This window comes from Carassius carassius, chromosome 48 (assembly GCF_963082965.1).
Source record: "Carassius carassius chromosome 48, fCarCar2.1, whole genome shotgun sequence".
NCBI classification, from domain to species: Eukaryota; Metazoa; Chordata; class Actinopteri; order Cypriniformes; family Cyprinidae; genus Carassius; species Carassius carassius.
In genome coordinates, this window is record NC_081802.1 from 12,512,956 (window position 1) to 12,540,554 (window position 27,599).

General features: G+C 34.3%; 4 protein-coding genes across 5 annotated transcripts; 2 read left to right on the forward strand and 2 right to left on the reverse strand.

The window, feature by feature from the left end:
• Positions 1-1,475: 1,475 nt before the first annotated feature.
• Positions 1,476-1,940, forward strand: LOC132131386 (glutaredoxin-2, mitochondrial-like; the record flags this gene model as incomplete). The annotated part of the gene is made up of 2 exons (XM_059543400.1): positions 1,476-1,658; positions 1,791-1,940. Coding segments are annotated over 2 exons (333 nt in total), but the record flags the coding sequence as incomplete, so codon positions are not given.
• Positions 1,941-2,858: 918 nt separating this feature from the next.
• On the forward strand, positions 2,859-10,881 carry LOC132131069 (ubiquitin carboxyl-terminal hydrolase isozyme L5). Its single transcript, XM_059542992.1, has 11 exons — positions 2,859-3,063; positions 7,886-7,949; positions 8,036-8,141; positions 8,231-8,356; positions 8,439-8,500; positions 8,594-8,724; positions 8,801-8,864; positions 8,948-9,050; positions 9,129-9,242; positions 10,238-10,336; positions 10,668-10,881. The coding sequence occupies exons 1-11, from the start codon at positions 2,988-2,990 to the stop codon at positions 10,710-10,712; spliced, it is 990 nt and encodes a 329-aa protein (XP_059398975.1). The 5' UTR covers positions 2,859-2,987; the 3' UTR covers positions 10,713-10,881.
• A 3,654-nt stretch (positions 10,882-14,535) lies between these two features.
• Positions 14,536-17,194, reverse strand: LOC132131180 (regulator of G-protein signaling 21-like). Its single transcript, XM_059543172.1, has 5 exons — positions 16,713-17,194; positions 16,538-16,624; positions 16,270-16,331; positions 15,774-15,940; positions 14,536-15,684 (listed from the first exon to the last, which is right to left on the reverse strand). Exons 1-5 carry the CDS (start codon positions 16,817-16,819, stop codon positions 15,505-15,507), a joined length of 603 nt encoding a protein of 200 aa, XP_059399155.1. The 5' UTR covers positions 16,820-17,194; the 3' UTR covers positions 14,536-15,504.
• Positions 17,195-21,176: 3,982 nt separating this feature from the next.
• Positions 21,177-24,453, reverse strand: LOC132131497 (regulator of G-protein signaling 21-like). 2 transcript variants are annotated; one of them, XM_059543539.1, is made up of 5 exons: positions 23,633-24,453; positions 23,437-23,496; positions 23,260-23,321; positions 22,983-23,149; positions 21,177-22,075 (listed from the first exon to the last, which is right to left on the reverse strand). In XM_059543539.1, the coding sequence occupies exons 1-5, from the start codon at positions 23,746-23,748 to the stop codon at positions 21,887-21,889; spliced, it is 594 nt and encodes a 197-aa protein (XP_059399522.1). In that variant the 5' UTR covers positions 23,749-24,453; the 3' UTR covers positions 21,177-21,886. The 2 variants fall into 2 exon arrangements, with proteins under 2 accessions (XP_059399522.1, XP_059399521.1); XM_059543538.1 differs by having other exon boundaries at positions 23,260-23,324; positions 23,633-24,448.
• Between the last annotated feature and the right edge of the window lie 3,146 nt (positions 24,454-27,599).

Below are 27,599 nucleotides of genomic sequence, written 5' to 3' on the forward strand. Positions count from 1 at the left end.
GTCCAGTGGCTAATGAATCTAGAGTCTCATTAAAACATGCTCTCATTTTCAGAAGTGAAACAGATAGCACAAACTTAAATATTAAAAATAAGATAGCTATACAAATGTGAGGAAATGTACTTTTACTGTTAAGGGTTTAATTAAATGGATGTTAAGGTTTGGGTGTGCCACTGGCCATAGAGTTAGTACTGTAAAGTGTGACTAAGCACGTAAAATCTGTTCCTTTTCTCGTCACTGGTGAACCAATCAATGCCGTGTATGATTTATGGAGGAGGCGTTTTAAGGCTTCGGAATACTGTTGCGAATTTCTGTTTTTGTATTTCAAGTGGCATTCCTCTGAATGAATACATAAAAAATATAGTGTGCACATATCTGCAATGATACAAAGTCATTCTAGAATTTTGATGCAGATTAATGGGAATTTAGGGTTCCTGAGCCACTAAGGCCCCCTAGAGGAAAACAAGTGTCCAATGTCCAATGAACAGGACAGGCTGGTGGCAAAGTACACTTGAAGTATTCGGACGACCCGTGAACCTACTTTAGGAGACGAAGGCTTATGCTGTTTTTATAGGTTCATTAAATGTAACAGTAGCAACATGGTGGATGTAGTATATCCGGATTTCATATAGAATGTACTTTTTTAACAGTTATGAAGTCAATTCAAATGTAGTACCTACTCAGACAGTATATATATATATATATATATATAGTTTTTTTTCTAATGCACCCGGCATCCTAGTTTTCCTCTTCTACTTTGTACTTTATCACCAAACAAACTTAGGGCTGCATGATAAATCGCATGGGATTGTCATGTACATCTCATCAGTAAAGCCCATTCTGTGATGAATCTCCATCGCGTGCTTTCAGATGGAGCGGCATTTAATCATAATTTAATCGTACATCACTGACAAGTTATGCAATATAGAGTTTTAAATCGCAGATGAGTCACATTTAATTATGAACACCATATTGCGTAGCTTGTCAGTGTAAGTGTTTTTAATAATGCCATTAATGTTTTTGTCTATACAGCGTATAGCACTAGTCAACTAAATGAATGTAACATGAATGCAGTTTTGGAAGTTGAATGTAAGGGAAATGTCATTTTGGAATTTGGAATCTGTGGTTTAATGTGATATTGTTGATGTATATTCATGATGAAATTTAATTTTATTGTTGTAGGCCTAATTAATATATAGCATTAACTAGATGACCCATTGAATTCTTTTTGGAAACGATGACTGATTTGTGTATTTTTAATGTGTATATATATATATATATATATATATATATATATATATATATATATATATATATATATATATATATATATATATATATATATATATATAATTGCTATTAATAATAGTTATTTATTCATATTGAAATATTATTACAAAATCCCCAACTCGTGCAGCCCTTTCGTATATGTTATGCCTTTAATACCTGTTTTTATTTATTAACCTGGATCTTTTTTTATACAGAATGTTGTCTCCAGTAACTGTGTTGTGATATTCTCCAAAACCACAAGCCCATACTGTAAGAGGGCGAAGAATGTCTTTATTGAGATCGGAGCTGCATATAAAGTTGTTGAACTGGATGAGCACAATGATGGTAGACGTCTCAAGGAGACCTTAGCGCAAATGACAGGTGCCATAACAGTGAGTCTTGCTGTTTATTTATATGTATAAAACAGTTCCAGTCCTGGATGCTGATTGGAATTATGCACGCAATTAGATTTATTGTTCTTGTCTAGATGGTGTTGTTGAAGTTAATCCTTTCAACTCTTTCAGGTGCTAAGAGTCTTTATTAACAGGCAGTGCATTGGAGGAGGCAGAGATACAAAACAGCTCCACCAGCAGGGGAAACTTCTGTCTCTTACTGAACAGTGTAGGCCATGCTGTTTGAGTTCCAGCCCCGAGGGCTCAGGCAGCGCTCAATAATCAGTCCTAATGTTTTGTAATATGTATTTATACACATTGGTCACCCTTGAACAGCCCAAACAGAGGTTAAGTAGTTTTATTTTAATATGTATTTGATTGATTGACTTTGTTGTAAGTATTGTTATTTTGGTGTTATTATGCACTGTATGTTTTTGTGTAAAAAAAAAAAACAAAACAAAAAAAACAATACCAAATGGTATTACACTAAGCATTTTAGATTACATCTTTTTACCTGAGTACAATACCTCAGCATTTCTTAATGTACATAAATATTCCAAATAAAATCTTTTACAAAAATGTTTGTGCACATTTTTTTTCTGATGTAAGCACACAAACTGGATTGATATAAAACCTTATTTTCATCATTGTAAACAAATTATTGATGGTAATAAATATCTTTCTGGCTTTGAGAAGTAATGTATGGAAGCCTGTTTATATTTCAGATTTTTTTTGCTAATCTGAAAAAAAAAATGACTCACACTTTTTTTTTTTTTTTTACTTTGGATCTCGCAATTACAAAGACAAACTGTTACTGACAGCTATAAACTCGAATTTGCGAGAAAACAAATGGTCTGAACTGTATGATTAAAAAAAATAGTTACCTCATATATTTATTATTATTATTATTATTATTATTATTATTATTATATTTATTTTGGCTTCCATGGTAATGTATAGTCATGAAAATAATTATGTCAACCCTGTTTCTAGTCTGAAAGCTCTGTTAAATGCTAATATATATATTAATATAAAGCGTGTGTTGACATAATATTGGCATAGTTTAAATGAAAATGTAAACATTTTGAAATATTAAAATGTTAAAATAAAAATGTAAAGAACATCTCGAATTCGCTCCTGGACACGTGGAGGCAGAAGCGCGCCTCACATTTCTAAAGCACCACGTGAAGCAGAAACATGACGCATGTCGAAAGGAATGCCGGGAAAAGTACCTTATGCGCGAGTGAGTCCCATTAGCCTCGACTAACCGCTACACGAACACAATTTTCCGTTTACAATTAAAAAAAAACAATAATAATAATTCCAGAGATGGCGGGAAGCGCTGGAGAATGGTGTCTCATGGAGAGCGACCCGGGGGTTTTCACAGAACTGATCAAGGGCTTTGGTGAGCGCTCTAATGTTATATTAGAGACACTAGCGGTGCGGGCTTCAGTCCTGCTTCAGCTGAGTGATTATGAATTTCAGCAAGATCTGTAGATTATATAGGGTGTGATTCCCTGCCAGCCAGCAATCTCGTTTAAATCCATATAATTCACAGAATTAATTGAATGGGAGTCAGCGCTGCACTACACTTGTTAATAAAAAGCGGAATGAGACAGTGCTGCTGCTTTTAACCAGAGGTGGAAAGAGTACAAAAATATTCTACTCAAGTAAAAGTACCATTACATTAATGAAATTTTACTTAAGTACAAGTAAAAGTACCAGTCTAAAAAATCCACTCAAGTAAAAGTAAAAAGTAGCTCATTTAAAATTTACTCAGAGTAAAAATTACTTAGTTACATTTTAACCAGTGGGAGGGAGTCAAAAATGGGACAGGCCAAGGGTGTCAAACTCAGTTCCTGGAGGGCCACAGTCCTGCACAGTTTAGATTTAACCCTAATTAAACACACCTGATCCAGCTAATCTAATCATTTAGGTTTATTTGAAAACTACATGATATGTGTGCTGGAGCAGGGTTAGAACTAAACTCTGCAGGGCTATGGCCCTCCAGGAACTGAGTCTGACACCCCTGGGATAGGTCTATTAATCTCAAACTAGTTGTTTTTAATTAAAGGAATCAGTTATTTAGAATAATAAAACATTTGGGCTGTTACCAGGCAAATCAGTATCAACAAACTCATCTTTTCAATACAGAGGAAATGCAGAAGCTTCATCGGACGTGACATTTAGATGTATTACACTGTTTAGTGCAGGACAAGAATGCATTTAACCTGCAGTTACAAATGCATGAATAATGTTTTGATATGCCAGACATAAAATGTTGAATACTCATTTGAAATTATAAAAACTTAATTATAAAAAAAAAAAAAATCAAAAGATACTTTAAATGTGAAATTAAAATGGCCAGTATGTGTCAGCTAGTCACTGTTAATAAGTGAGTCATTGCGATTGAACCAAATCATTTAAACAGTTGATTCATTCAGAAACGAAACACTGTCATGTTGCTCAGAGATGCAAAATTTTGCTTTGGTGGCTGTGTTTGGAATAAATTTTTGTTGTAGAAATAGAGCAAAAACAATGGCAATATGGTGTCTAAAACGCAAGTCTCTTAGTTTACTGTCCTGTTGTAAAAAAAAAAAAAAAAAAAAAATATATATATATATATATATATATATATATCAGTGGCGGCTGCTGGTCTTTCAAAGAGGGGAAGCTCATTTTCGGCCTACATTATAACCCTCTAATGGTCTTCATTTGTAATGACACTCGGGGTCTTTTTGACCCCAGACAATAACATTTCATTTTGTAATAGTAAAATATTTACATTTTTTACAAATATAATTTTACTCTGTTCATTTATGTTTTTACTAAACTTTGTACAGTTTTTGGAGGATTTAAATCTTTTACATTTCTATAAATAAATAAATATTTATTTAAATAGGCTTTTTTTTTTTACAAAAAAAGAAAAAAGCATTTCAGGTAAAATTCACTTCATAAAAGACCCAGATTTCTAACTTTCATACATGGGGATACCATGGATAATTTTATAAGGTTTAATGTAAGATTTTTGCCCATTTTTGGGGAAATTCAGTTTAAAAATTGTAATAAATCACTTTAACCACTAGATGGCTATAGTGTGTGTGTGTGTGTGTGTGTGTGTGTGTGTGTGTGTGTGTGTGTGTGTGCGCGCGCACATTTTCAATCTGTCTTAGTTACCAATTTAATTTTGTGGTGGTTCTGCATTTTACAAATATCAAGAAATATTGCCGCAGTTTGTCTTTCGAATACACTTGAGAAATCCGCGATCATGGGACTGAGCGTGAAACAGCTTCGCCGACTTCTTATGGTGCAGACCGCTGTCAGTCAAAAGGAGATCGACAGATCCTCCAATCATCACGCGGAAGCCCAGTCTTCATTCACCTCCAGAGACGCTGAGCGTCCGTGGGCGGGACATAATCGCAGCATTTATCCAATGACCGTCTAGCTTCGGAGCACTGAAAAAAACTGTTCAAAGCAGCCCCATTGAAGTCAATGGACGCTCGGCTTCAACAGGGAAATGCACTGTGACGCTACGGGAATGTATGAGAAGAAAATCGAGTCAGCCGACATGTAGCTGATTAACACAATACATAATACACAATAGTACATATTTGACCGTTGGGTTTTTTTTACATTAGAGGGGAAGCTGAGCTTCCCTTGCAGTCTTAAAGAAATCCCCACTGATCTATATATATATATATATATATATATATGTGTGTGTGTGTGTGTGTGTGTGTGTGTGTGTGATTATGATTTTTAGAGGAAAAGACAGCATTCTTTGTGTGATTTTGATTCTAAATGATTTTGATTGATTTCATTCTAAATGCATTTCAACAGACTGAATCACACAGTGAAAGAACACTCTAAATGCGCGCGTACATCATTAAAACAACAATTATGATATTATCGCAGACAATATATATCGCACACTCCGCACCAGTCTTTTTGGCTAATTTGTGCAAAACCTCTTGCTAAAATGTCAAAGCATCATTTTAACCACCAATGCAATGACGCAATTATTTAGCTCACCTCTATATGCTTACGTGGGGTTGATGTCTTGTCGAGATTTTATAAACTGCTAGTTTGGTCTCCCTAGGCAAGCACAGCATACACAGCATAATAGAGCATACATATGGCCAGGGGTTCACTTCATTTCCTTGAGTTCAACTTCAGAATATGACGGGGTTTCGTTTTCAGCGGTGTCTGCACCACTAACGCCTGTTTTGTCCGTCTGCATCTTTCTTGTGATTTTAGCGCCAGTTTGCCCTCCTGCCCATTATTTACTGACTTTTTTTTTTACTCAGTAATTAATGTGTTTTAAAATGTAGCGAAGTACAATACTTCAAACAAAATATACTTAAGTAAAAGTAAAATTACAGATTAAAAAAAATACTTAAAAAAGTAGAAGTACACAAAAAAGCTACTCAATTACAGTAACGCGAGTAAATGTAATTCGTTACTTTCCACCTCTGCTTTTAACCTGTGTCTAATGGTATGGAGGTAAAATGATGCCATAAAGATTTGCATGCGAAAGGTGAGAGTTGTGGAAGTGTACATAAGACTGTAAGGGTAAATACAATTTGCATGCTCAAGATAATCTTTGTAAAGGTGTAAATCGTCTTTCAAGCACGTAAGAAAAAAATATTTGCTTAATTTAACTGTTATTCATTCAGTGAGAAACTGCAGCTTGCTTCATGCTGATACAAAATAAATATGATTTCTATTCTTCGGACTGCTTACATTTTTGGCACAGGTTATTTATTTATTTATTTATTTTTTCGGAATACGTCCAAAGCACCGCAAGCCTGTGATTCGCAAGCAAAAACAACAGTTAAAAAAAAACTGCAAAAATGGATTGACTGCGTAGAAAACCAATCTGTATGTGTAAAACATTTGCAAATGTCTAAATGACTGCATATGTAGGACAAAAGGTTTCAGAAGTAACCCGTATACTAGTGCGTACAGTTTTAGCAAGATTCTCTCACCCGAGCATGAGGAAGGGGCGGGTTCACCTTCTTGAAGTCAATCATATGAGGCTGTCACTGACTCTCCATTCACTCTTATCTGATTGGTTCAATAAACACATCAAATGCCAAGATATTAGTGATGAGGATTTTGGAATTTTTTTTGGTATACCTTAAATAAGTAAAGTAGCATCCCAAATCGTGTACGGATGGACTACGCTATGACTGCTAGTTGGTCAGACTAGTTCTTAAGACACTGTATTAACACCGAGGCTAAGTTTATGCAACTGGCCCCTGGTCCCATTACGAACATTTGAACTCTATATTTGGACACGTTCTGAACATTCAATTCATATTTTTGTGGACATTTTGGACATTCATATTGTGTTCAAACCTTCAGTTCATTATAATAGAGCATCATTTGCATGTCATTGGTCAACGTTATTTGGACATCATTTGTGTGTTCTGAATATTGAATACATTTTTTAATTAATAAGTGGACATCAACCAAACATTTGATTCAGTGTCTTCGAATATCATATGCAGGTTACAAAGAGTCAATTCATTTTATGTCACGTTCCGAATATCTGAGGATTCAGTTCATATTTTTGTGTAAAAATATGAACAATATGAGCATTTTTTTTGGGGGGGGGGCATTTTGCCCAGTGTTCCTCACTTCACATCATGTTTAGGCATTATTGATTCAATTGAGACACTATTTTTGAGCGTTGTTGGTATTTTTGAATGTTTTTGGACTGTCAATGGTGTAATCAAACATAAGATTAAGGATTTTTTAAAATTATTTTATACTGGTACATAGGGCTGCACGATTAATAGAATTTCTAATCACGATTACAATTATGGATGCCACAATAACGTAATCATTCAAAGTCCACTTATGTTATTCTGCGTGCTTAAGATGCGTTTTTTTTTCTTTATTTTAAGGGTTTTTTATTTTAATTTTAGTTTTAGTATAACTTTAAAATGCCATTCATATTTTTACTTTTCTATAGGCCTAATTTAAAGTAGAAACCAATCTGATGTATAGTTTACGTTTGAGGCTTAATTTTATAGAAAAGAACTAAAAGTAATTAATAATCACAATTACAATGTCAAGGGTATAATCGACAATTATGATTTTTGTCATAATCGTGCAGCCCTACTGGTACATTTGAACATTACATTCAGAATATACACAGGCAAAATTTGTGGGTTTTGAATCTTCGATTAAGCATCGATTCATGTTTCTGTTGTTGTCATCAGGGTGCAAAGGCGCTCAGGTGGAAGAGATATGGAGCATGGAGCCAGAAAACTTTGAAAATCTCAAGTAAGCAACATCCTTGAATCAATTATTATATCCAGTCTTCCTCCAGTGTTTAAACTGCAATGAAATATACTTCTAATTCATTCCAGGCCCGTTCATGGACTGATTTTCCTCTTCAAGTGGCAACCCGGTGAGGAGCCAGCGGGGTCTATAGTTCAAGACTCAAGGCTGGATCAGATCTTCTTCGCCAAGCAGGTGCACAGTCATGCATTTCATTAAATCCAGCGATCTGTAACAAAGTGTAAAAAGGATAACCAGAAATGAATATTCGCAAACTGTTTCAGGTCATCAATAATGCCTGTGCGACCCAAGCGATCGTCAGTGTGTTGTTAAACTGTACGCATCCTGATATGCACCTCGGGGAAACGCTGTCCGAATTTAAAGAGTTTTCACAGAGTTTTGATGCTGCGGTAAGTTGGTGCATATTTTATTTTAATGGATATTTTTCAATATTATTGTTTATTAAGCTTGTCTTTGTCTTTTATGTTTAAGATGAAGGGCCTTGCTCTCAGTAACTCTGAAGTGATTCGACAAGTTCACAACAGCTTCGCCAGGTTATTTTCACTTGCTTTTATGTGCATTTGTTTTCTGTTGTACCATATGAGAAATGTTATGTAATTGGAAATTGTCTTTTTTTTTTTTTTTAGACAACAGATGTTTGAGTTTGACGCGAAGTCGTCGGCTAAAGAAGAGGACGCTTTTCATTTTGTGAGCTATGTTCCTGTTAACGGCCGATTGTATGAGTTGGACGGACTTCGTGAAGGACCCATAGACCTGGGTAGATGAATCGGCATTGAATCGTTTGTATTTGAGCGGTTGTTTCGTGTTTTTAAATGATTTTGTTATATTCTCAGGTGTGTGTGACCAGGATGATTGGATCAGTGCTGTGCGGCCCGTCATTGAGAAAAGAATACAGAAGTAAGCGTCAAACTGGTTTGAGCCAGTGATATTTCTACAGAACCGTTTTTTATTGAAGCATTTCTGCTTTTGAACTCATCCAGATACAGCGAGGGTGAGATTCGATTCAACTTGATGGCCATTGTTTCAGACCGCAAGATGATTTATGAAAAGAAGATCGTTGAACTGCAGGCGCAGCTCGCAGAGGTGAGATCTTCTGACTGCGTCAAATGCTGGAACGACCGAATGTTGAAGGTTGTTTAAAGACGTTTCTGCTGTTCACAGGAAGAGCCGATGGACACTGACCAGAGTGGAAATCATCTCAGCTCTATCCAGTCAGAGATCGCCAAGTACCAGCTCCTGATCGATGAAGAGAACCAAAAACTTAAAAGATACAAAGTATGCACATCTTTTGTCCGTCAGTGAGCGTTTAAAAAGTCATTTGTTAATAGCGTATTATTAAGAATAACTCTACTTTTCTTTTTTGTTATTGATATGGTTTTCTTTGTTGAGCCTTTAAAAACAATACAAAAAATGTATTTATGCATGTTATAAAATATAACTTAATAATAATCATCATAATCATAATAATACTTATTATTATTATTATTATTATTAATTTGTCTTTTAAAAGGTTATATTACAAATGAGTATAATGCATCATAAATTTTAACATTATTAAATATTTATTTAATATTATTAAAACAAGATAACATTATTATTAATAATATCATTTTTTGTTTTCCTCATTGATCATTAAAAAGATAACCTTTAAGTTATATATGTTATAAATAGATTTTATTATAATAGTAATATTATTATTATTATTTTCCTAATTTGTTTTAAAAATGTGAATTATATTAATACGTACTATAATATGGTATAAAGTATGAAATGTCAAATATCTCAATTTTGTTGTTTTCCTCATTGACACTTCAAAAACTATGTTTTAAAAATGTAACTTTATAACAATAATAATTATTATTTATTTTTGAAGTTATAAATATCACTCTTATAGTAATATTATTAAAATTATTATAAAAAACTAGTTATAACACACATATTTTATATTATATAATAATAATATTTGTAATTCTATAATAATATTTTTAATAATTATGTTTACTTTTGATTTACTTTTACTTTTCGTTTATAAAATATAAATAAATGATAATAATATTATTTTTATTATTATAATTAATAATTATTATAAAGTGATATTTTATAACAAAGTTAAAGAAAACTTAAAGGACCAGTGATGAAAACAATAACATTATTATTATTATTATTGTTGTGGTGGTGGTTGCAAAATGCTTCTTAAATAAAGTATAAGAATATGAAACGTTAAAAAAAAATTAATCAAAAAATTATTTATTTTTTTTTTTTTTTTGAAGGTTGAGAACATTAGAAGGAAGCACAACTACCTGCCCTTTATAATGGAGTTACTGAAGACGCTGGCTGAATATCAGCAGCTGATTCCACTGGTGGAGAAGGTAAGTCCAGTCACACCAGTGTGTCTTCACACCACTAGAGGACAGTGCTGTCTCGTTATCTTGACTTTGCTGTTGAGCTTGCAGTTGTTCTCTTGGTAATTGGATTTGCATGAAACCTTACAGCAAATAAGACAGTGAACTTTAAATGGTATTATGCAAAAACAATAAAAATAAATAAAACTTATTATAGTTCTGCAGTAAGACCATCCATATAATACGCTAGTACATTTGCATTTATACACCCAGAGTGCAGTGTTGGAAATATTCCAGTATTCATATTCAAAATTCTCAAATGAAATTGTCTTTTTTCTTCTCCTCTCTGTTTCTTCAGGCAAAGGAAAAACAAAGTGCCAAAAAAATACAAGAAGCCAAGTAACCCCACATTGTTAGACCCAGTTTAATTTTATGCCACGGAATATCTTGATGTGCATTTGTCTTCAGTATCCATAAAAGGAGCAGCTGTCATTTCCTTCATGTCTGTGCATGCATGCGAAGAGATGTTTAAATAATGTCTTATTTTCATATAAATTTCATTTGTTCAGTAATAGTGTTGTTTCATGTTTTTCTTATTAGCACACAGTGAAAGACTACTTAAATTGCTGTAAAATACTGTACATTAAAGCACTAAGTTATATATTATTCTGTTATTCATGACCTATTAATAATGTGCATAATCAGAATGGTAAATCTCTTCGGTTAGTAACAGCCGAATCGAGAAAGATTTTAAATTATGATGTATCATAAATCTGTATTAATATCACATGGAAAACTTCTTCCAGTCTGTTAAGCAATGTCAAACTGCTTCTTGTTTTCAAAGGATTGGTTTGCTTTACATGTTTTTCATGTCTGTAAGTAGAGCTGGTTTTTGTCCTGATGTTTCCTGTCATCTGGGATGTTTAATTTGGGAGTGTGACGCAGACTCGTGGGCAGAGAGACTGCCGTCAGGATTGTTGTTCCAACTGTAGCAACCAGTATTGAAAATATATCTCTATTTGCATGTTTGCAATCCTCAAAAATAACTCACTAGCTATTCAATATGGCTTTAATGCAGAAAAGGTGTTTAATTATATATATATATATGTGTGTGTGTGTGTGTGTGTGTGTGTGTGTGTGTGTGTGTGTGTGTGTGTTTCCATTGACAAATAACAGGACTAATGTTCAACATCTTTTTTTTTTTTTTTGTCTACATTGACTTTAAAATCAAACATTAACCTAAAAAATGAAAGTAAGTACTCTGAGAAATATTAACTGGTGAAGTAATGGGTAATATTTCCATGTAATTTCCATGTGTGTGGTTTTTTAATTGCAAAATATATAAGGCCATGTCATTGTAATATTATTTATAAACTATTGTTTATATATGAGTTGTAGTCATTTTGTACGAATGTTCAACAGTTTTATTTTATTATTATTAATAATTAATTTTTTTTCAATGACTTAAAAGTCGTGTTAAATTCAAAAATGAAATTACTCAGAAATATTCACTGATTGAGTAATGGGTAATTTCAATGTCTTATTTTTTTTCTTCTAATATATATATATATATAGAGGCCAGTATTATTTTGGCTTTATTTATATACTACGGCATTATTATTTTAAGTTTAAGTAAGTTTTTACTATATATATATATATATATATATATATATATATATATATATATATATATGAAAACATGAAAAATACCTTTTATTCATGCAAAAAAAAAAATAAGTCCAATCCACGCTTCTCTGAATGAAAGCGGTGGTAATTTGTGCAATTCCGTTTGATGACGCTAGAGGTGCTATAACTATAACATGCGAAAGCACGCGCATTTTCAAGTAGGTATAACGTATAGCCTTCGCATTTTCGGACTTTTGCCTTTCTCGTGCAGGCGTACACATGAAGTTGTGGACACTTTAGTAAGTGTTCAAAAAAAGCTGAACGGGCCTTTCAATGGTCTGCAGCGTTAAAGCAGAGGCTTAAATCAGCCGAGAGTTTGGCAAGCCTTGTGTTTTTCATCTGTACTCGCAGCGCGCGACAGTCGTTTACACAGTGACTTGCGTTTCTATATTTGCCGGACTGTTTATTTACATTCTTTTAAACTCCCAAGACTACTAGTGATCTTCACAGAGCCGCTGTAGTACATGATAACCGTGTCACAACGCCGTGAAAGAACGCGTTATCTTACATCAGTGCCGTCAGAGCTGATCGAGGCCATCGATAATACCGCGAAACTGCGCCGGTGCGTGATGATGATATCGCCATTACCTGCTGTGTGACGCACGCGCGCACGCACTGTGAAAGTGTCCAGTTCGATCCTATGATGTGAAAAATCTTACTCTTTTCAACAACAACAAAATTGAGTTATGTCTTTAATAGTGTGCAAGTTGTGAACATGTTCTGAATTTCAGAACTATTCCGAACATCTGCGTTATCAACATGTGTTGAATACCTTCACACTACAGAAGTCTCGAGAAACACATTTTCTATAGCTGCTTTTTAGCTGCCTTCAGAAGTCTTTTTCAACACTTAAGTCATATTTGAATAAATGTAATAAGTATTTATTAATTTTTATTATTATTTATTTATTTTTATTTTTTTTGTTTACTACATTTGTTTTAAATTGCATTTGTGTTAATTTATCTATTGTCCCCAAAAAGTATTTTTAAACTCTGAAGTCACACTTCAGAATTTGTGGAAGGATTTTTTTTAGTGTGTGTGTGCGTGTGCGTGTGCGTGTGTGTGTGTGTGTGTGTGTGTGTGTGTGTGTGTGTGTGTGTGTGTGTGTGTGTGAATCACAAGTACATATTTTTAAGTCTGAATTGTAAATATTTTTTTTTCTTTTCTAATACATTTTGCCTTTTAACTTTAAACCAACTGATCCCAGGCTGATTTTTAGTGTGGTAATAAAGTCCATGTCTCCTAGCAGAGTCACCACTGGTAAAGTTCATCCCATTCATAATTTTCTTTTTTCATTTTTAAATATTTTGCTTTGAAAAACATGCCATGTCTTTAAAATAAAAGCCACTTGCTTTGAGATTCATATATTATCAAGCTAGTCATCCAGTAAGTGTCCCAGGCCCACTGCAGAGATGAAGGTGAACCATGGCAATTGAGTTGAAGAAAGCCAGCTCTGTTTGTAAATAGGTGTTGAGTCTGTGAACACGTTCTTGAATCGGTTAAACAGACGCAGTGTTGGGTGTCTGTTCAGTGTCGGACAGCCATGAGATCATCTACAGGACCAGAAGGAACACAGATGTGCCTTGGAGGTAAATTAAACCCCTTGCACACACACACACACACACACATTTAGCTGTGTCAAACGTGTGCTGTTTGCAGCTGGAACAAAACAAACATGTTAAGCTCAGAATGTTCTGCTTGTTATGTGCATTCAGTGCTTGTCTCTACGTGAGTTTTGTTTTGTTCTGCAGGTACATCTCAGGTCTTTCAGTCATGCCTTAAATGGGAAGATGATTAAGTTCGATATACCAGTGAAATGACGTGAGTATGTGAGAGTATACTGTAAATGTTTGGAGAGTTGAAGTCTGCAATAATTCATCAAATGTGGGTGAACTTGTTGCGCAAACTGCACTTTACTTTTGTTTTGGTTAATGAGACAAACTTGTAAAACTGGTCATGGGTTGAACTGATCTGATCGTTTACTTGAAAGGCATTTATTTGGTTTTTTTCTCTCAGAATCTAAAAATAACTTTAAAGGTATCAGAGCAATTAATGTTGTGAGTTTGGGGCGGGGCTAGTTGTTTGCCTAACCAATAGCAGTGCAAGGATGTTTGTGAAATGTTCTGTTGTTGTGATGCAACTGAATTTACACTTCAACTTGAATTAATATGAAGTAGGAAGGGATAGGATCTGCTGTATATAATAACAATATACCTATAGCATTTTGGTTGCATATATATATATATATATATATATATATATATATATATATATATATAATTATTATTATTAATCCAGAAAGGAAGGCTTAAAAAATAGTGTAGAAATAATTATCACTCATATATTGCTTGTAAATTTCACAAATATTTACAGAGATTGACAAGTATCATGGTGCACATGAATTTAAACTTTACATTCTGAAGTAGAAGTAGAAAGAATAGAATTACAGGAGAAAGTATTCCTGTAATACTTACTCCAATAATCTTTTATTTACAGTATTTACTATTATTATTTACAGTAGAATGGAATGACAAATGAATATTATTCATTTATATTTTTATTATTATTATTGTTATTGGTGTTTTTATAGATTAACTTTCAGAAACGTTTAGATGATAGCAAAGGTAAAAAAAAAAAAATCTAAGAGTAAAAAAAAAACATGGGGAAATAAGTATGATTAATTAAATATTCAATATTAACCAATGCTGATAAAAAATAAAATAAAAATCCATTGTCAGCCGCTAAACATTTATACACCTTTTGCTTACATTTTGTTTTATTAGCAGTGCCCCCAAAACTCCAGAAAGTACTGGAATGACAATTAAAAAATTATTTCATCCAAAAATGATTCATTATTGCATTGAAAAGCAAAAATAATAATAAAAAAGACCTACAAGTAAACACCAAAACATAATATATATTTGACCCTGGACCACAAAACCTTAAGTGTCAATTTTTCAATATTAGAATGTCTACTTCATCTGAATGAATAAGATTTCCATTAATGTATGGTTTATTAGGATCAGACGATATTTGGATGAGATACAACTATTTAAAAATCTGGAATCGGAGGGTGCAAACAAAACGAAATACTGAGAAAATCCCCTTTTAAAGTTGTCCAAATGAAGTTCTTAGCAATTCACATTACTAATCAAAAATGAAGTTTTGATATATTAACAGTAGGAAATTTACAAAATATCTTCATGGAATCTTTACTTAATATCCTAATGATTTGTGGCATAAAAGAAAAATCGATCATTTTGATCCATGCAATGGTTTTTTTTGGCTACTGCTAAAAAATATACCGAGCGACTTAAGACTGGTTTTGTGCTCCAGGGTCACATATGTGAACATTCAATACCAATGCCAGACATTCGTCTTAACTATCTACAAATCTGTGCAAAATATGCAATATTTAAATACACTGAAATCACAGTAGCACTATCACTACATCGAACATGAAACACTGGATGCACAGCATTCTAAAACGGACCGGCCATCTGAACACATTATCGCTCTCCTGCAGCAATTCTGCAGAGCTTCTGATAGAGTTCAGAGTCCAGGAACCGATGGTACGAGTTGTGCTCCATCAGGAAGTAAACTCTGTTTTGGGCTGCTTTGAAACTCCACTGCGTTGGGATCAGAAGGCTTTGGTGAAGGGACTCTCTTGTGTAGAAATCCAGGTTGATCTAGAGCGAAGAATTGAAAGATATCAAGAGAATGTGTGGTGCAGCTAAATGAAAATGAATCCGCTTTGTTGTCATTGACTAAACCTCACCTCTTTTGGAGAATCTGGCCTGATGAATTCATCGTATATGGTTTTTGCCCTGGATTTGAGTTTTGATCTGGACCTGATCTTTCTGAACTCTTCACAAGCCATCCAGAACTCGATGTTCTCCTCGCTGTGCTCAGACTTCATGAAAAGTCGCAAAGCAGTTAATCCACCTGAGAAATGAGGATATTAATCCAATCAGTTAACATTACACTATGTGGTGCATTTCCAACTTAAAATAAAAAAATAAGAAAATTTTTGTACACGTGTGCGTGTGATAAAAGATATGAAAATTAATATATATATATATATATATATATATATATATACACACACACACACACATATATATGTGATTTTATGTATAGTTATTATGGAATATTAATAAATAACAAATCATATTTTATATTTGTAGAAATTCTAAAAAGAAAATATTCAAAAAAATGATTTAATCAAATATTATAAAGATGAACATAAAATTCATAAGTTAAATAATAATTACATTTGCTACTCAGCAAGTTGTCCAGAGACTGAGCCCATCGAGTAACTTCTATAGTAGTTGGCCTGTGGGAATTTAAAGAGAGAAGGGTTATTTAATTTTAAATAATTAATAATTGTATTTCAATTTAATATAATTATTTATTATTTTATTTAGATTAAAATTTTAGATTTTCATCTAACATCTTTTTTTAATAAATCCATTATCCCACTTTAATACATGCACATATGCCTAGTGATTTATGCAAAAGATAAGTATTTTTAATGCTCACCCGTATGATTTTATCTGTGGCATTGTGTGGCATGATTCTCTCACAGGAAAAGTCTTAAAAAACATTCTCGATCTCCAGTTTGTTTGTCTGTTAATCATAATCCAGAAACATTAGCAACCACGGATTAATTGTTCTGCATAAAACAAAAAGCAAAGTGATAAAATGCAAGTCTCACTTCATTTCGTTCTGTTCTGTAGTCGTATCAGGGTTCCTGAAGTAGATCAAACGCTCCCTGCTCAAATCTTGCGTTGATTTTTTCATTTTTGCCATTCTATCCATCATTTTCCATTGAACTGAAACATGCTGTGACTTGCAGTGTGGGGGTTTTATACCATTTTCAGTGCTTTGGGTGGGGCCTTATCAACAGGGGAAGAATCTGATTGGCCGCCCTGCATCAGTGTGTGAGTGTGCAGCTCTTTCTCAAATAATCATCAGCTTTTGACTTGGAATGCATTAGATTAGGATTAATGTCTGTGAAATTAGGTTTTGATTTATTTAACATTATTTGATATCATGCAACCCCTTTCCCCTTAATTTTCCATTTGTGTTATTAAATCATTTTGATTGTTTTTATTACAGAATGCGCAAAGTTGTGAAAATAAAGACCAAGACCATGTGTACGTTTCAAGACGATCAATACTGAGTCACGTCTGTAACTTGAGGATGTTGACGCAATATCCGTCTCAGACAAACAGTACTAAGCAAACAGGTTTGTTCCCAACCAGCATTCCACAGTGCTTTATTTATAGAAACTTGTTTCTAAAAAAAAGCTCAGCGTTTTAATTACTTTGGATGAGTCAGACTACTAAAAAAACTTGAAATCTGTGCCATTTTTGCTTTTTAACTGTAAGCATCAGGCTAAAATGATCAGTGTGCTTATTGCATCGGTTGAAGGATTTCAGATTTACTAGATGATACCGAAAAATGCATTTCCTGAAGAAAAAGAGCAGTAGATCACATTTCGTGTCTTTAGGGTTTCACCAATAAACACACAGTGTGGTGGAAGATTAAACATCTGTGACAAGATTGAACCCTTGACTAAATTATCTCAAAATGTTTGCAGCTGACAGACAAACCGTTTTTAGCCATTCTTGAGCATGAGAATTTGTTTTGTCTTTAAGAGTGGAGCCTAATGCAAAAACGTCCCTTATCACTGATTTAACTGCTGCACAGGAACTGTTTGCATGACAAACTGCATGACCAGATGGTAAATGCTAACTTATTTCTGATGCAACTTAAATATCAGATTCAAAAGACTCCATCCAACATGTGCATTTCTCAAGTCAGATGGCGAAATTATGATATTGGGCATGTGAACATTGTATGGATCACAGATATGCATATTTATTTATATATATTATATATATATGCTTTATTTATATATTACACTTTTTATATATATTTACAGTAAATGGTTATATGCAGTTTTCCTTTATGATTATATAATTTTGATATAAATATTAGATATATAGATAGAATATTACAATATATTATATACACGTATACATTTTATATAGACAGACAGATGGATATATAGATAAATAAAATATTACAATATATATTTATATATAAACATACATACATATCTATCTACAAATCCTCATGCATGTGATGTCTCAAATTAGAACATAGATGGAAATAGTTATGAAATATGCATTTGTCATAGTAATGGTACACTGTGTAATTCACCTAATCCTATTCACTTTGAACATGAAATACTGGTTTTCAGCCATAGGTGCTGGAAAGAGGACACATCCCTGAATACCACACATAGAGCGGTTTGTTCCTGTCACCAGTGTGGCATCAGAACTATGCATGTTTCCATTCATTTAGTCAATGAGATGCAAATTCTGATATGCGCATGATTAGTGTCAATGCCTTATATGGTGCTAAAGAGGGTATGGAAAATAGATTGATTTGCATAGACATGGGATCATTAAAATTGGACTAAGTTGAAACTTCCATGCACTTACAGAAGCGATACACTAACAAAGAACTGAATTTTTTACATTTCACAAAAAATGTGTTTGTGCGACTTGGTTGTTAAGGTCATTGCCAGGTTATTGGTTTCCGGCCCAATTAAAAAGAATTCATCTTTAATGCTATCTTTCCACATTTTCCACATCTTTGCATGAATAATATCTTTTTGCAACACAATGAGCTTTTCTGACCACTTCCTATTTGTTATGTCATACTGTCATTGCAAAGATTAACATCTGCTGTTGAGGCAGGTTTTTTTTAGTAAACCTCAGAAGATCAGCGTTTTTGGGAAAAAGACACGCTAGGAGACCTACCAAATGGACTCGCTACAACTGCTCCATATAAAGTCCATTTTTATGACCCCATTCATATTGTGCAGCTTTGCAGATGTCAGACCCAGTGTTTTTAAAAGATTTATCATCTGTTATGGTGGTCAGACTGTAAATATCAGTGAGTTTCTTAAGTGGTTCCCAGCGAGATTGTTGCCAAGTTTCCGTTCGAATAGACGATAGTCCAAAAGCTTTACGCACGAGGTATTTCCCAGCAATGACACATGTGCTGTACTCATGGGGGGACTCCAAAAGTACCTTAGCATGAAATCAAGAGCACCGTCTTTTGGTGAGGGTGCACAATGTTTTTCCCATAAAAGAGGCAGCTTGTTTGGTGAACTTGAAATAACCTTCATGCTTTGTAGTTTGTGTGTGTGTGTGTGTGTGTGTGTGTGTGTGTGTGTGTGTGTGTGTGTGTGTGTGTGTGTGTGTGTGTGTGTGTGTGTGTGTGTGTGTGTGTGCGAGTAAAAGTAAAAGTACAAAAGTTAATCTGTCCAGAATGAATGTTTTTCAGTAATGACGTTGATTAGCATTACTTGAATAAACGTTCATGTTATATTCTACAACATAAATTACACAAAACCTGTTGTGGCCTATGTAAGCGTAAGATGTGTGTTCTACAACATAAATTACATTTAAACAACATTTACATATAACATCTACATACATACACTCCCATTAAATATATAACCATTGTGTGCATTGTAAATACAATATGCTAACATGCTAATGAATTACTATTCATAGATTGAAATCAATAAAGCAGTCATGTTCTAGTCCAGCTTGACAGTTCATCTCTGGAATCTTCTGACCAGTTTTCACCCCTTGCAAAACTCTTTTGGTCATCTTTGAACAACAGTTTTTTATGTTAGCTATTAGCTCTGTTTCAAAACCTTACAAAGGTAGAGCTGTATGTCCCGAAACAGAATGATTGTTTTTTAGTTATGCCTGTTATTAGAATTGCTAAATCATGCATTCATGTTATGTTGTTACAACATAAAGTACACACAAAACTGGCATGTGCTTTGTAAACACAATATGCGAACAGGCTAACAAGCTAATATTCATGACTTGAAATGAACCATTTTCTAGCATATCCAAGTCTCTGGGAAATCTTGCTTCTAAGACACGGCACATTACCATTCCCAATTGACTATAAATAGACATCATTACTGAATGGCTCTATATTTAAAGCTTGTAAATTCATTATAAACTAAATTAGGCATTAGCGTTCTGCACGAGAAACCATGAAACAGATGTCTAAAGACTTAAGTCCCTAAAAGGAGTCAGTTTTTATGGTCACAGTTCTGCTTATGTGCCCTAGACCAACACATTCAAGTTTATCCAGCGGGACAGTCCCTACAATTAGTGTGAAGTGTTTACTAAATGGCAAGTCTCATAGAGGAAGGCTTTGCGTCAAGAACTAGGTTAGCAACATTAGACATGCAATAGCAGAAATGTGCGAGTTGCAAGATCTCATGACTTTTCAGCAGCCGCTGCGATGCACACTTCTCTGGCACTTATGAAGTCTTTCTTTCTTAATTCCCTGTTCTGTGGGAACTGAAACTCGTCTGTTCCCGTTTCAAAGGTAATTGTTTCACTGTGTAGTCATGGGACCTGTTGACCAACGGTTAGAAAAGGATAATTCTTATATTAATCGAATGAGTAGACAGTAGCTGTAAAGTTCACATTAAGTGATGTATTTGGTATTTTATACAGTATCAGTAGTGGATGTACTATCTTGTTTTGCAGTGAAAACACCTTTTAAACAGGATAAATTAGCTTAAGAGGCAACACGGTAAAGCTAAGACATTTCATTGGGAATACACAACATACTGACACCATATTGGTTATTTTTTTCATTTAACGGTATTTATCGGTAATTGTTTCCAAAAACTTAAGCGATAGTGGAATTGTTTCCAAAAACTTAAGTGATAGTGGAATTGTTTCCAAAAACTTAAGCGATAGTGGAACTTTTTGACATTTTAATGTGTTTTTTTGGGGGGGAAATAAAATCTATAATAAAATAATACCGTTTATCGGTTATTGGCTAGAATAGCAAATTCATTAATCATTTCGTCTTGTTGGCCAGAATACTTAAAAGAATAAATATTTGTGAATGTTTTGTGTGTGTGTGTGTGTCTTTTTAGTTTATTTGACTGGAAGTAAGGCATAATATAAAGTATAGAAATATTTTGCTTGTTCTTAAATACAAATCTGTGATCTAGGTGATTGCATTATTTCAAGGTTTTTTTTTTTTTTGTATTTCGCAAAAAAGAAAAGCAAAGGGCTTCATAAACCAAAGACAAAAAGGAAAACAGAGTCAAAAGTTCAACAGTGTCTAATCTTTATTTTATTCTCCTCAAAAATGACAGTGGACAGAACAAAAATCAACATCCAACCAGTGGCTGTGGCTAATAAATAGAAAACATATTTATTTAAATTAAACGTTTTAACATTACAGGTAATGCCTACAGTTTTTGTGTGTGGCACATATGCTACAACTGTAAACTATATATATTTAAACTTGACCTCTCGAGAAGGTAATAAAGTCACACTTTCTTTAATGTTATACATCTGTGTGGCAAGAAGACACCGATGTTGAAATAGGATGTGTCAAGTTCCTCTCACAAAAGTGTCCAAACTAACTCAACCAATTAATTGGCTGAGGTAGCTTTTCATTACTAAAGTCATTGTAGGACATGGTGAAGAAGTTCTTAAAGATCTTCTGGAAGTGCCAGGAAAATAAAATAGTGTTGTGCCCACACTGTAGCTTCAGAAACCACCGGAAGGGCTTGAAGGAGCTGCATCCTTATCTACACAGGAAGCAGCCTCGGTTAAGAAGCACTAATGGTGCTTCAGTAACATGTTGGACTTTGATATCAATGGCACATTCCCAACCATCGCTCCATATTGTCTCCTTCTAGTCTCAAGGGTCTTTTGGGGTCTGATCCACACGGCAGGGGCGCAAGCTTTAGGGTTCTGGTCCTGCAAGACCAGACAGTTCCAGTTTTAGCTTCGGTGTGATATATCCATAGAGTCATGTTTGAGCATTATCCGCAGCAAAGGACTCAAGAAGGGTCTTGTACATCTCAGACCGTAGAAATCTGGGGTAAGAGTCGCGTTCCATCAGTCCGTAAACGATCTTCTGAGCCTCGTCGAAACACTGCGGCGTCGGACTCTTCACTTTCCTCTTGATTTCCTCCCGTGTTTGATAGTCGATGTTTATCTGCGATGCAAATGAGAGCCATTGACACTATGTGTACACTGGAAGTGACCAATTGTGAGAAATAAAAGAGACAGTGACATACCTAGTATAAAACAACGCACCATTAAGGTGTTCAGAAGCCATAGTTTGTGCTGTGAAGAGGCCGGTATCAGATAATATTACTAATTCCTTTGTTTATTTCACAATCAATAGTTGTTTCTATATCTATATATGTTTTAGATCTGCCGTGGCCTGTTTCCAGGGATCAAGCTCCTCTGCTGGGGGCCCCTGACAGTTAGTGGCCCCAGGAAAATGGCTTTAGTTGCCAGTCCATAATCTATCCAAGTATGAACCAATCAGCTGTACACTCACTTCTAGACTTTAGCGGTGAATAACTCTTATTTCATTTATATATATATTTATATATTATTATTATATACATATCGTCCTTTATTTTAGATACTTATCCATTACAAATGTACTTATTATATTTTATTATTTTAATATTGTTATTGTAATTAAATAGCATTATTACATTACATTGCAATTATTTATAATTATTATTTTAAATATATAATAGTATATTCTATTCATTGACTTGAATGAGAATTACATTACATTACTACTGTATATACATACAACTTCAATACAAATGTACTTCCAATGAATGATTAATTATTATTTGTATTATATTATTCATGAAAGCAAATTTTTAATAATTAATTTCTTATAAAATTGTATTGCTACTATATATATTCAATATGAAATGTATAAAGTTCTTTTCATACAAATGGAGAAAATAAAAGCATAAAGTGGCTCTGCAGCATGTCAAAAACTCTATTGAAAACATATCGCAACACAACAGACACTACTAGCACTGCCTCATTGATTTATATAGCGACAGGGTGTTGACTTGTGTGTCATGTACCTCTTTCGGAGATTCAGCTTCCACAAATTGCTCGAAGATTTTCCTCGCCTTCGAGCTCATCTTATGGGACGACGTTATCTTCTTGTAGTCCTCACACTTCAACCAGAATTCGATGTTCTCGTCGCTGAACTCCGACTTCAGAAAGGTGCGGAATGTGGCCAGGCCATCTGCGCGTCAAAACACACGGTGCGAATGAAAACCTCTTTAATTTACTCGTGTTTTAGTTTACTCTGGCCTCAGCAAACCAATGCCAAAAATAGCTTTGGAAAAGACTTACATTTGGAGCCGAGAAGTCGCTCCAAAGATTGCGACCATTGTTGGGTGTCTTCTAAACTTAGCCTGCTGAGATCAAACGGGTTTCCATTAGTTGACCGTAACTGGATTAGAAGCAATAACTCTTGTTTGAACTATTTTGGACCTGGTGTCCTTATAAGATGTGTCACTGTTTCCTTACCTCTCAGGAGCAGATGAACTGGTGAACAAACACTTTAGTCGGCACATGAGGTTCTTTCCTCTATAGAGAGAAAGTCAGCTTTGTTGTCTGCATTTTACGCTTCACACATGCAAACCTACACTAAAGCATGCTGGGACTCACAATCGATTCCCCCTGAGCTGATAGTTGAGTGCAAATGCCTGTAGATCACACTTACAAGGTCTTGTTTCTCCTGTAGTCGTCTCTGTCCATGTTGAGATGTGTTGGGAGAGGTTGTGGGATTAGGCCAGGCATGGTAGAGCGAGGGCTTATTGCCCAGGAATCCACAGCCATGCACTCCTGCTAGTGATCATACTGCACTTGACACTCTACAGGTTTCCCTTCTGCGTATCCGGCTCTGCTTTTTATGCCCTGCGACGGTTGCTTAGGTGCTGGTGTCACCAACAGGGACCACAAAGAGGAAGCCCCATCGAACCCTCCCCCTCCTCCCTAACAGCTCATGTGCGAAAAGCATAGCCTGTTTCTCCATATTTTTAGCCATGTAAATACAAATGTACCTTGCTAAAATAGCCGATAAGCAAATGATGACTTTGCATGTTTTGGGTCTTTCACTTATCTACAGACGTAAACAGGGCCTAACCGTAATGGAGCACAAATGGAAATAAGAGGCAAATGAGATGGTCTGGCCGTTTCATCACTCTTTGTTTTCTGTTTTATTAGCATTGAAGTAGTTGCACAAATGATTCAGTTTGCAAACATATAGATAATGAGTAACTAGCTTCACCTGCGCTTGAAAATAAAAGCCTCAATTAGAACCAAAAGATTTTACTGCCTGATGTCAGAGGACAAGTGCTGGAGTTCTGCAAGGTCTCTGGTGGTTTTTTTAGGAACCAACATGCTGATCAGAAGAACCTATAATGAAACTTATCAAAGAGATGTATGGCCAGAAATACAGAAGTATTGAAGATGGTTATTTGCTGATCCAACTAATTAAAATCATGTTTTGCAATTGTTTTCTTGAACAAAATATTCATTTTAACTTTTGTTTGTAGAAGTTAAAGTCAGGTTGAGTAAACAACGTGCATCACAGGCCCTCATATTTATGAATTATTTCATAACATTTGTTAATAAAAATAAAAAAAAACATCTGTTGTCAAATTAAAGTCATGTGGCAGACCCCATGTAGACCCTCTTGACTGTTTGTGGAGGTCAGTACATCTTGAAAAATATCTTAAAATATATAATAATATATAAAACTTTTGTCATCAAATCAAAGTCATATGGTGCAACCAACATGCAGAAACATTCTGAGAAGATGAGTTCAGGTTGTAAAATGTTGTGTGGTGCAACTCCACAAAAACATGATATTTGTAAAAATACATTTGACATTGAAAAATATATTTTAAAAACTTGTCAAAGTCGTGGTGCAAAAAAAAATCATTAAAAAATTAAATGAATAAATTTTTTTGAACTTCACTTTTTTTAACTTGCTCATCAAATCGAAGTCATCTGATATTTTATTAAGATAAGATTGCATTAGTTTGTAAAATGTAATTTTACATTTCAGCTCAACAAAAAAACTAATAATTCAGGATATTTGTAAAAAAAAAAAAATTAAAGTACATTTTACATTGAAGATTATTTAAAAAAAAATAATGAAAAAAAACTAATTATTAAACTTTTACAATATTTATATATATATATATATATATATATATATATATATATATATATATATATATATATATATACGGTGACACCGTGTTAGTGACAGCGTGTGTAGACATCCTCAGAGTCACCTGACCAGAGCGCTCTATACACTGTCAGTTTCTCCATTGTGCGCAATTGAGCAATTTTGTACCTCGGGCAATGTCAGCGCCTCAGAACATTACTCATTTCCTTTTAGTTGCCATGGTGACTGTGTATTTGGCAGCAGATGATGGAGAGATTTTGTGAAAGATTGGTGAAACGTTTCATGAATAATTGGCGCATCCACTGTACAGTTGGATGATGGGAGCTTACTTTTAACAGTCGCCTTTGTAAATACATTTCCTTATACCCGTGTTACCACATGATTTCACATCAGCCTCACATCTGAGTGACAACATATGGGTTGAGACGGGAAAATGCTAATATATGAATAAAAGCCATTGGTGTCCAATAATGTCCAAAACATTAATTTACTTAAACGCACATATGTAGCCACAAAAAAGAAAACAAACAAACAAAAAATAATTGTTACAGTTATATTTCCTGTGTTTTAGTAATGAACTATTCGATAAATAATAATAAAAAAAGAAGTGAACATACAACCCGAATTCTGGAAAAGTTGGGACGTTTTTTAAATTTTAATAAAATGAAAACTAAAGGAATTTCAAATCACATGAGCCAATATTTTATTCACAATAGGACATAGATAACGTAGCAAATGTTTAAACTGAGAAAGTTTACAATTTTATCCACAAAATGAGCTCATTTCAATTTTGATTTCTGCTACAGGTCTCAAAATAGTTGGGACGGGGCATGTTTACCATGGTGTAGCATCTCCTTTTCTTTTCAAAACAGTTTGAAGATGTCTGGGCATTGAGGCTATGAGTTGCTGGAGTTTTGCTGTTGGAATTTGATCCCATTCTTGCCTTATATAGATTTCCAGCTGCTGAAGAGTTCGTGGTCGTCTTTGACGTATTTTTCGTTTAATGATGCGCCAAATGTTCTCTATAGAGAAAGATCTGGACTGCAGGCAGGCCAGGTTAGCACCCGGACTCTTCTACGATGAAGCCATGCTGTTGTTATAGCTGCAGTATGTGGTTTTGCATTGTCCTGCTGAAATAAACAAGGCCTTCCCTGAAATAGACGTTGTTTGGAGGGAAGCATATGTTGCTCTAAAACCTTTATATACCTTTCAGCATTCACAGAGCCTTCCAAAACATGCAAGCTGCCCATACCGTATGCACTTATGCACCCCCATACCATCAGAGATGCTGGCTTTTGAACTGAACGCTGATAACATGCTGGAAGGTCTCCCTCCTCTTTAGCCCGGAGGACACGGCGTCCGTGATTTCCAACAAGAATGTCAAATTTGGACTCGTCTGACCATAAAACACTATTCCACTTTGAAATAGTCCATTTTAAATGAGCCTTGGCCCACAGGACACGACGGCGCTTCTGGACCATGTTCACATATGGCTTCCTTTTTGCATGATAGAGCTTTAGTTGGCATCTGCTGATGGCACGGCGGATTGTGTTTACCGGTTTCTGAAAGTATTCCTGGGCCCATTTAGTAATATCATTGACACAATCATGCCGATGAGTGATGCAGTGTCGTCTGAGAGCCTGAAGACCACGGGCATCCAATAAAAGTCTCCGGCCTTGTCCCTTACGCACAGAGATTTCTCCAGTTTCTCTGAATCTTTTGATGATGTTATGCACTGTAGATGATGAGATTTGCAAAGCCTTTGCAATTTGACGTTGAGGAACATTGTTTTTAAAGTTTTCCACAATTTTTTTACGCAGTCTTTCACAGATTGGAGAACCTCTGCCCATCTTTACTTCTGAGAGACTCTGCTTCTCTAAGACAAAGCTTTTATAGCTAATCATGTTACAGACCTGATTTCAATTAACTTAATTAATCACTAGATGTTCTCCCAGCTGAATCTTTTCAAAACTGCTTGCTTTTTTAGCCATTTGTTGCCCCTGTGCCAACTTTTTTGAGACCTGTAGCAGGCATTAAATTTTAAATGAGCTAATTAAGTGGATAAAAGTGTAAAATTTCTCAGTTTAAACATTTGCTACGTTATCTATGTTCTATTGTGAATAAAATATTGGCTCATGTGATTTGAAATTCCTTTAGTTTTCATTTTATTAAAATTTAAAAAACGTCCCAACTTTTCCGGAATTCGGGTTGTACTTTTCAAGCAAAAGCAATATAATAAAGCAATAAATGTAAAAATAAAATTAATTCAAAATATTAATAAAATATATTATAGTATTTTATTGATACTTAACATTGAAATATCAATAATGAATAATATATTATTAATATATATATATATATATATATATATATATATATATATATATATTCTTTTTTTTTTTTTTTTATCCGATGATGACAGATATTTCCATTAGTCTTAAATCAGCGGTGTCTTTATTATAGAATTAACTTCCCCAAGAAGGACATAAGC